This window comes from Carcharodon carcharias, chromosome 22 (genome assembly GCF_017639515.1).
Source record: "Carcharodon carcharias isolate sCarCar2 chromosome 22, sCarCar2.pri, whole genome shotgun sequence".
NCBI lineage: Eukaryota > Metazoa > Chordata > Chondrichthyes > Lamniformes > Lamnidae > Carcharodon > Carcharodon carcharias.
In genome coordinates, this window is record NC_054488.1 from 61,987,247 (window position 1) to 61,998,017 (window position 10,771).

A 10,771-nucleotide genomic window follows, 5' to 3' on the forward strand; every position below is an offset into this window, starting at 1 on the left:
GCACCTCGAGTATTACAACGTTCCATTTTCCCCTCTCTCCATCAGCACATCCCGAGTAGTGCACAGTAGGATGGTGGCAGCTCAGCTGGTATCAGCACGTACCTCGCCCCTTGATGCGAATGAGGGCTGCAGAAGGTAGTGAATCTATCAGATTGAAGAGTACCTACCTCTTTTTTTAACTATAGTAAAGGAACAGCAAGTCACCATAACAAGTGCACTTCTTAACATGGATTCCCCAAGTATTATTCATACAAAACTCTAGGAAAACAGTCTAACAAGAAGCACAGCTGATGAAACATTACCTATACACATAGACCCAGTTTAAAAATGTATAATCACCACTAACATTTCATAGTTCATTGCTCCGCAAAGTAGTGAGATCACAATCCATAAATTTTGTCCATTTTGTTCCTAAATGGGATTCACTGCTCAGGTGCTTCTCAAAAAGTGTACACAAACCTGTTTATTATGCAACCCAACAGTACTACCAGGCACTGAGACAGTGCAATTTCCAAGACAATCATGACTTGGTAAAAGACAGAATCTGTGGGGATTTGCTGATGACAAGAGCTTCCCAGCAAGTGTTTCATTCCTGAGCAGGAATTACATTAGGAGCTCACATTAAGAGTACTCAGAGCACTTTTAATTCACATTTTAAAAGCCACCCAGCAGTTATGAGAAACTGAAGTGCATATTTTCGACCTTAGCTTTAAACAAAATCTCACAGTACAATCAGTGCATCAAGCTCAGCCTGTCAGGGAAAGCTCCAGTCACCCCCATCACAGCATCCAACTTTTAAAGAGCATCTCCTTCCCTAGCCTACCCAAAGAGTATTCAGATATTAAATCACTAATGGTCTGAAGAAGCACTTGTCTTTTACCAATTTGTAACTATGCCCTCTTGTCATCCAGTTGAAGTTCAATTTAAAATTGTCCTTATCTACCTCCATCAGATCACTTCAAATAGCTTTTAAGGCAAAGGAATCCAAGTTTTTCTAGTTTAACTTCATGATTCCATCAACCAGTCCTTGAGGTTCTTCTCTGCAGCTTCATGGGTGAGCAGTTATCTGTGTATTGGCAACCTGAATTAGATGCAGGGCCCTGAACAGAGAAGTTTCACTTTGTTTCCGGAAAAGAATCTGAACTTCTGCTGGAGTGAGTGTCATTTCACCATCTCAAATATCAACCAAGTGCCCGTGCTTCATGAGAAAAATACAGCAAAACCCCGCAGGCTACTCAATCACAAAGGAGCTGCACCCTCTTGAAATTCAAATATGCATGCTTGCAGCTGGACCGCAATTACATCCTGGATCAAATTGGTAGCAGCTACACCCAAGTTCAGCTAACGCAGCATGAACTTGGTACCTCATTGGTTTTATGGCTCAATATCAAGCCGCCCTATGCCTGAGCCAAAGCGAGTCAAGGGCTTCAAAAGTCACAGCCTTTGGACCTGCTCAAGAAAACAAATCCCAAATATTACACTGGGCTGCAATGTCTCAGTGTGCTTACTTAGTTCCCACAAGATCTGCTCAAAGCCTAATATAGCAGTTTCCAAATAACAAAACAGCCAAGTATCTACTGCCCATCGCAATACAAATACAATCAACCTGCATACACAATTAAACAGACTAAATCCAAATAAAGTGGTGAGATAGTCTGGTTATGACACTGGACTAACAACTCAGAGATTGAGAATTCAGGTGCCACCATAGCACAATTTGCAATAATCTGGTCATTTGTAGACTTGCACTAAGGAAAGCAGAATAAGCATTAAAGCTGCTCCTTATAAAAAGCCACCTGTGTTTCAGGACAAGGAGCCTGGTCACCCTAACTTATATCTCAATCCCACAGTACCTCAGGGTATCCATCAATGGTCAATAAATGGAGCATGCCTACATACAAGAACAAATTAAGGCTTCATATAAAAAGCTACCAGACTACCTTCATCTGGCATCATCTGCAAATCTGTGCTTTTGAATCCAATTCAGAAGCCGGAGTCCCAGTAGATTTCAAAATCGCACCACTCACGCATCGGCCTGGCCCACATTATTCCTGCTATTAATACCTGCTGCTGATTCTTCTCCTTCAGTCAATTTCTTATCCACCTTCAAATTTTACCCAAGATGCCCACTGCATACAGCATTAAGAGCAACAAGAATGATCCTCATAATAAATGAGGTGGGCTGTGGGGAAAGAATACGGTTGGGGTTTACTGTCTAGGAAGGATAGGTTAAGGGGGCTTTGAAGTATGTAAAGCATCAGACAGCACAGATAACGTGAACCTGGAACACTACCCTAAGGTTAATCAGGCTGATAGAAACAATAGGTTATGAACTGAGATGGTGAAAATTGTTTGAAATGATCCATCAGATAAGACATTGGAAACTGATGTTTGGAAAGTTGATGCAGTTGGACCGCTTGTGTTAAAACATTACAGTGTGAGCTCTGTTACCTTTCTTCATTCTGTATTTTCTCCTGCTCTCTCAAACTGAGCATTTCTGAATTTATATGAACAAGCTGCACACAGTGCTGTCAGGCAGGTTTGCAACACAAATGATTGATTCGGCAGCTTTTGAGCCAAGCGAGAAGGGAGCTCAAATCCACCTCATTCAGAAAAAGAAAGCTTTTAGCTGAGCTGACCATTCACTGCACTTGCTTTCACACCTCAAAATGATTCCAAGGCCGAGGGCACAAAAACAGCTTGAAGCCAATTCCAGAGTCGACACAGGTACCTGAACACACTGAAGCTTTAGGGAAGATGGATGAAAAGACTGACAGCAGTGAAAGCCACACATTTCTGCAGAGAGAGGGGAACCTCAAGTTATTTCAGCTGTTTTGTTTACCTCCCAACTGCCAGGCACCTGCAGAGGCACAAGAGCAAAATACCTGCCCTGCCAGTAGGTGCACTGTGGGATAGACACGACAAAGCATTTGTTTCCCCCAAAAGTATCAGCACATCAAACTTCAAACAGGCATCAAAAACTTCAGAGTCATTAGCAAGTAAAGTTAGTGAGCATTTAATCAAGAAAATGTGCTTTCATTCAGGCCTAGAATTAATTACAAAGACTTCAGCTAGAAAACCCAAACCCTTCATTACTGAACATAAAGAAAAGTTAAGTGGTTAGCGCTAAACAGTGCAACAAATTTACAAAGAGGAATACTCTGCTCCACAGCACAAAAGCAACTGAACAATATCAATACAACTGCTGCCAAGAACCAGGCTATCCACTAAATGCTCAGTAAGACACTCACTCCCTCTCTAGAGCCTGTGCACTGTGTAACTCTTTTGAGTACAAACACGTTTCCATCTGTTCCTATTCAGATGAAGTTACATTGTTTCATAGTTTGCCATTGTGAGATTTGAACTCTTGATCTTGGGGTTACAAACCCAATACCATAACCACTTGGCTATTTAAACCAAGCTCCTGTGCACTGTGTAACTCTTTCGAGTGTTTCCATCTGTTTCAGATGAAGTTACATTGTTTCATAGTTTGCCATTATGAGATTTGAACTCTTGATCTCGGGGTTACAAACCCAGTACCATAACCACTTGGCTATTTAGGCCAAGCAAAGGTTCCAAAAATTGCACCATAGCCTAAACAAAGATGCCTAGGTGATGCGCAAGTGTTGTAATGGTGTTAGCAGTGCTGTTCTCATCACACGTTCATTGAACAGCCACGCAACCCCAAGATAAGGATGTGTAACTCTTTCGAGTACAAAACCGTTTCCATGTGTTTCAGATGAAATTACATTGTTTCATAGTTTGCCATTGTGAGATTCGAACTCTTGATCTTGGGGTTACAAACCCAGTACCATAACCACTTGGCTATTTAGGCCAAGCTCTAAGGATGTGTACATGCAGTAAGAATTTACAATTTAAGAGGATAATTACAATTCAAGTGACACAGCATGTGCTGATAAAATTACTTTCAGAAGTCACTTGACCAACAAGCTGTTAATCAGAAGATGCAAAGATACAATAGATGATACAACTCCATTACAACTGGTCTGCCTTGATCATGAACATTTATTTTAATATTTAACCAACTCTAAATTCATAGTGGAAAACGACAAATCATACAAACAAACAAACAAGGATCAGAAGGCCATTCAGCCAGCCCCTCAAGCCTGCTCCACCATTTAATAAGATCGTGGCTGATCTGATAGTAACCCGAAATCAGCATTCCACCTACCCCCAATAACCTATCACCCCCTTGCTTACCAAAAATCTATCCACCTCTGCCTTAAAAATATTCAAAGGCTCTCCTTCCACCACCTTTTCAGGGAGCGATTTCCAAAGACTCACAACCCTCATAAAAAATTTCTCATCTCAGTGTTAAATTGGCAACCCCTAGTAATAGATTCCCCCACAAGAGGAAACATCGTCTCCACATCCACCCTGTCAAGTTCTCTCAGGGTCTTAAAGGTTTCAATTAAGTCACCTCACTCTTCTAAATTCCAGTTTGTCCAACCTTTCTTCATAGGACAACCTGCCTATTCCAGGTATTAGTCTAGTAAACCTTCTCTGAACTGCTTCCAACACATTTACACCAATTATTCGACTTATACAAAAAAGACAAGTTTTTTTTTAAATGGTGTTAGATTGTGGGTGATTTCATTTCTTCCCCTTTTATCAGGGCCATCTATTACCAGCTCTGATATTTTGAAGAACTACATAAGACACAGAATAATGTGTGAAGATGGAATGAGGTCACGATTCTCTCAGTGACCATAATGGCAATACACCTGATCCTAAGATTCCACAAATGCTGATCTGCAGCAAATTCACTAAAGGGCACAACTGCAGCCCTCAACAGCTTCAGCAGGTCTGACACCAACTTATACTTTTATGGTGCTTGGTCATAATAAATTATCCCAAGCATTATAAAACAAAGAATGACACTGAGCCACATAAGGAAATATTAGGTCAGATGACCAAACACTTGGTCAAAGAGTTAGGCTTTGAAGGGTGTCAAAGAGGGAAAGTGAGGTATAAATGGAAGAAATTCCAGAGTTTAGAGCCAAGACAAACAAAAGCACATGTGCCAATGGTGCAGTGATTAAAATTGGGAATGCTCAAGAATCCCAAATTAAGTAAGGACAGAAATCTCAAAAGGCTGTGGGGCTGGAGGGGATGAGAGATGAGGAGGAGCAGGGCCATGGGGGATTTAAAAACAATGATCAAAATTTTAAAATCAAGACGCTGCTTGACCAGGAACCAATGTAGGTCAGTGAGCAAAGGTGGTAGGGGAGCGGGACAGCAAAGTTTTGGATGATCTTAACTTTACAGAGGGTACAATGTGGAAGACCAACCAAAAGTCCATTGGAATATACAAGTCTATAGGAAACAAAGGCATGAGTGAGGGTTTCAGCAGCAGATGAGCCGAGGTGGGCAAAGATGGACAATGTTATGGAGATGAGAATAATCAGTCTCAATGATGGCGCAAATGTGCTTGGAAGCTCATCTCAGACTCAAATACAACACCAAAGTTGCAAAGAGTCTGATTGAATCTCAAAGCTGCCAGAGGGTTGGAGTCAGTTGCTAACAAACAGAGCTTACAGCAGGGACTGAATACAATGGTTTCAGTCTTCTTGATATTTATTTAGAGGAAATTTCTTCTCACCCAGTATGGGGTGTTGAATAAGAAGCCTGAAATAGAGCTGGGTGTCATCAGTGTACATGTGCAAACCAACATTATGCTTTTGTTGATGTCGCGTGGGGCAGCATGTAGATGAAAACAGGAGGGGGCCCATGGATAGACTCTTGGATGTCAACAGAAGTAATGTTACAATGGCTTCAGTTCCTGCTCCTGCAAGTGATTCTCTGGCTATGATTTGATAGAGAAGAATTGAACCAGGTGAGGGCAGTCCCGCCAAGCTAGACGACAGTGGAAAGGCATTGGAGGAGGATGGTGTGGTCAACCTGCAGACAGATCAAGAAGGATGGGGGAAATTTTACCTTTGTCAAATCACATAAGATGTCATTTGTGACTTTGAGAAGAGTCGTTTTGGTACAGTGGTAGGGGCAGAAACCCAATTGTAGGGATTCAAGCATGGCATCCGGGAAAGATGGGTGTGGATTTGGAAGCGACAATATGTTTAAAGACTTGAGAGGAAAGAGAGATTGGAGATGGGACGTCTGTTTGCAAGGACAGGTGGAGTCAAGGGTTGGATTTTTTGAGAGGGGTGATGACGACAGATTTAAAGGAAGGAGGGACAACATCTGAAGAGAGAGAACTGTTTACAGTGTCAGCTAACAAGGGAGCAGGAGGGTAAATTGAGTGCTCAGAAGTTTAGACGACAAAGGTCATCGACTCAAAACGTTAACACTCTCTCTCGCCACAGGCACTGCCTAACCTGTTGAGTGTTTCCAGCATTTACATTTATTATTCTTCAACAGCTTTCCTGAGGGAAAGGCCAGATCACATGGTAGAGGTGATATAAAGATACACACCGATAGCACTGCCAAAGTGCATCCTATAGCTCAGCGATACGATATAACTATAGTTTCTTTTTAAATTGAGAAAAACAAGAAGGACTAGTGCCCATAGTGCAGGGCACCATTAAGCTTTCATAAGCAGTGTAAGGTAAACCTACATGAAACTTGAGTTATTAAAAGGCCGTATTTTCAGAAGGGAGGGAAGGAGCTCTACCTAACCATCTCACTTCCAAATGCTTTTAACTGTTCTATGGATGGGAAGAACACTGACAAAACTATACGTATTGCACATCCCTAAAGTAGTAGTTAGCCTTGTGTGTTCAATCCTTGTACTGTTGCTGCTCCCACAACAATTCCAGGATCTTAATCTCAGGGACAAATAAGGAATGGCCTGATATGTCCCAAGTCAGGATGGTGCGTGAGTTAGAAATGATAGCATTCCCATGATTTTGCTGCTTTTTTCCTTGTTAATGTTTGAGCTCACAAGCTGGGGTGTGCACTATTAATCTCACTGCAGTGCATCCTGTAGATAAGTGGGAATAGTGGCCTGTAGTCTGTGCTGTAAATTCTGTGGAATCCAAACTGTAGCCACCCTGCACCTGTGCTCGACATGTTGGACATTCAGTCCACTGTTTAGGACACCAATCAAGCAAACTGCTCTGTCCCGAATGGTGTAGTAGAGCTTCCAGGCGAGGGGTGAGTATTCCTGACCAGAGCCTTGCACATAATGGAGAGGCTCTGAGGATCTAGGAAGTGAGTCGCTCACATCTGCCCTGACCCTGCAGCAATGTTGTTGCTATGGTTGAACTAGTTTAGCTTCTGGTCAATAGCGTTCCCCAGAACTTATCCCAAAATTCAGGTAACACCAAATTATAAACAATTTTTAAACCACATTTGAAAATAGACCAAACATTTGTCGGAAATTTCATCTCTAACAGAAATCTATACGGGAACACAGGAGCAGAGTATGTCATTCAACCTCTCGAGCCTGCTCCTCCATTCAACTGAAACATTAACCTGTTTTCTCCCTTTTCAGATACTGGCTACCCGACTGCTTCTGACATTACAGTTTTAATTTTATACTGGTCAGCTGCAAGTGTGTTTTACACAGGAATTAAGATTCAATATCATCCTCAGAGGCAACAGTGCTGCCCACAGCTGACACATCAATGTACCTTTGACATGTTGTCACTGCTGCAGTGTAGGAATAGGCTCAAACTTCTAATGGAACTGATATAAGGAAATTCCCCCTTGCATTTATATAGCACCTTTCATGCCCTCAGGGTGTAATTACAAGCATGACAAGTTTACATATGCAGCTTTTACAACAAGTGTAAACAAAGGGATTTAGAATGGATCAAACAATGTGGCAGGAAGGCTTAAAAAATGTAAATATGTTCATAGAATTATGCAGTACAGGAGGTCATTCAGCTATCATGTCTGTGCCAGCACTTTGAAAGGGCTAATTAATGCCACTCTTACTCTTTCCAATACCCCTGCAAATGTTTCCCCTTCAAATATTTATTCAATTTTCTTTTGAAAGTTACAATTAAATCTACCTCTTACGCAGCAAATGGGTTAGGAACTGAATGCATCGTCTGAGGGTATGGTGGAGCAAAAGTCAACATAGGCTTTCAAAAGAGTATTGGACAATTATCTGAAGCGAAAAATATGCAGGGCTAAGGGGGGGTAAAGGTAAGTAAGTGGGACTAATTAAGTTGCTCCTCCAGAGAGCCAGCACAGGCACGATAGGCTGAGTGCTCTTTCGGTGCTATCATCATTCCCCGACTGTTCCTTTGCCAATCAGCTAAAGTCTGCTTCCTCCTGCCGGTGGAAAGTTCTCTCTTATTTACTCCATGAAAATCATATCTCATTTCCAACACTTGTATCAATTCTTCCCTGAATCTTCTCTCCTCCAATTCCCTTTTGTCCCTTTGAATATGAGTGTCTGAATGACCTGGAGCAGCTGAAATAACATAACAGACAAGGGAACAAAGGGAGAGGGGCAGAGGCTGTGGGGAGGGGGAGGGGGAGGGGGAGGGGGGTAGCCAAGGGGAGAAGTTGGGGAGGGGGGGGGGTGGGGTCCGGAGCGGCCGCTGACCCCCCTCCCCGGAGTTGGTAGCCGGCCTCCCCGTTGCTAGAGAGGCGGCGCAGCGCCCAGGGTTAATCTGGGCCTAGGCCGCGCGGGGGGGGGGGGGGGGGGGGGGGAGGTGAAGAGAGAGAGAGAGAGAGAGAGGAACCCGAAGCCGCAACACAACCAGGGGTCGCCTCCCCTGCTGGAGAGAGGGAGTCGGGGGGTGGGGAAGATTCAGGCCGCGGCCCCCAGCCTGGGCCTCACCCTCCGCACTCACTTGAATGCCTGGAAAGCCTGAGGCCTGGGCAACCATCACAACAAAGAAGCCTCGGCCCTCCCCCACCCCCGCACTCAGGCCCCGAGGCGCCCATACCCGCACCGCACTCACCAGGTCGCGAGTGTTTTCCATCAGGCCCCGCTCGCCTACCCCCGGCCCCGGCCCCGGCTCCGGCTCCCCGCCGCCCGCTCGCGCTCTCTCCGGTTTTTTTTCAAAACTCCGCTGCGGAATATCAACAAAATTAGCATATCGGCCTGCTGAGTGCGCCTGCGCGCATCCAGGCCACGCCCCCCCCCTCCGCTCCGGGTCATGTGATCCAGGGGCTTTAAATGGGTGGGGGGGGGGGGGGTCACACGCATGCGCAGCCAGCACTCTCACTTTCAGCCAGAGTAGACGTGAATCCTAGGATTTAGAGAAGGGAAGAGGGCCATTCGGCCCATCCCACTTTCTGGCTCTTATATTTCTTATATATTCATGAACCTAATTTTTGCACCCGCAAGTGGGAACTTCTCTATCTATTCTTATCATGTTATTATACTTATAGTTTCTTAGTCTTACAGCAATCTGAGTTGTATGAAGTATGGAGTTCAGAGAGCTTGGAGATACAGCACCATCACTGATAGTGGGGTGCAGTTACCATGTGATAAATGTCTATATAGAGGTCTTGTGGTGATGTTCTGCCTCTGAGCAGAAGCTCTGGGTTCATGTCCCACTCCAGGACTTGATGGTCAAGGAAGGTGCATTTGTAACGCAGCCAGACACATTGACTGACAACTTGTAAATCCTTCCAACATATGCCAATGGCAGTCAGTAACAGTGGGAAAGATTTATGGTCAGCCATGTGATGGAAAAAAACATTGGAGTCGCTGCCACCACTGTCCATAGCTCCAGGCTTCTATACACATGCAAACGTACATGTTGCCACATAACTCCGACTCCTTGGGAGCCTCAACTGGCTTGACAGCCAGCTTGGATAAGATTGGTGCTAATAGCACCGAGTTTGATCACTATTCCAGCTGGGATGGATTTGGGTCTGCCTCCTAGCCCTACCCATGGTGGAGGTCATGGTGCCTTGGGTGGAACCTGCCTTCAGGCAGAGAACTCAACAGCAAAGAAATGTCTATATGTAATTTCCATTATAATGTGCACATTGGAATTCATAATGATTGAGCTTGATAGGAAATGCAGAGACCTAACATGTTTATTGCATTGATGGATTACATTAATGCAACTAGATTTATTTATCATCATCACAAAGGGTTGATTCTGTGTGCCCCCCCCCCCCCCTCCCCGACAGTTAACTTTGTAAATTCACTGTATAACTCACCAGAAAATCTTAGATTTGATTCAGAGTCCAGGATGATTTTGCTTATCTCAGTCAGGTTAGTAGAATGCATTTTACAATGGGCTTGGGAGATGATAATCAGGCAGGGTCGATGTTCCTGATTAGTATCCAGTGACATTGGCCACTGGAAAGTAAGTGGGTGCACATTAAATGTGGAGAGGATCAGCACAGAGTTAAGCAGGGAAAGAACCTAACAACACTTCCTGCCTTAAATCATACAGTAAGAGCGGTCACTTACGTGAAGAACCAAAATCTGACCTAATCTCTGTAAACAGCTAATATAATATAAAATAAATACAGAAAATGCTGGAAAAACTCAGCAGGTCTGGCAGCATCAGTGGATAGTGAAACAGATTTAACATTTCAAGACCATATGATTCTTCTCCAGAGCTGAAGAGAGGTAGAAATGTGATGGATTTTATAAAGTTTAAGAGGAGGTGGAACAGGTGGAGCAAAATAGCAGGTCAGGGATAGATGGGAGCTCAGATTTCCAGCATCCACATTATTTTGCTTTTTCTCTGCAAACAGCTGATTTCTTCAGTAGAAGAGGAGAGAATATTCAATTAAAATAAAGTACCAAGCACTCCCTGAAAGTGAGACTGCTCAACACATGTACTCAAACATGCAGGTCTGAGTT

At 43.7% G+C, this 10,771-nt stretch overlaps 1 protein-coding gene and 1 non-coding gene across 4 annotated transcripts in view; both read right to left on the reverse strand.

Moving 5' to 3' along the window:
• Positions 1 to 9,008, reverse strand: part of mbtd1 (mbt domain containing 1) — a 47,991-nt gene extending 38,983 nt beyond the window's left edge. For 2 of the 3 annotated variants that reach the window (XM_041216940.1, XM_041216942.1), the window contains exon 1: positions 8,901 to 9,008. In XM_041216940.1, the coding sequence (XP_041072874.1) occupies positions 8,901 to 8,921 (21 nt within the window). In that variant the 5' untranslated portion in view covers positions 8,922 to 9,008. Of the gene's footprint in view, positions 1 to 943; positions 964 to 8,900 lie in introns of those variants that run through there. The other variant, XM_041216941.1, reaches the window with a different exon arrangement.
• Positions 3,572 to 3,700, reverse strand: LOC121293991. Its single transcript, XR_005946672.1, has one exon. It is a non-coding gene; the product is annotated as a U4atac minor spliceosomal RNA (small nuclear RNA).
• Positions 9,009 to 10,771: the final 1,763 nt, after the last annotated feature.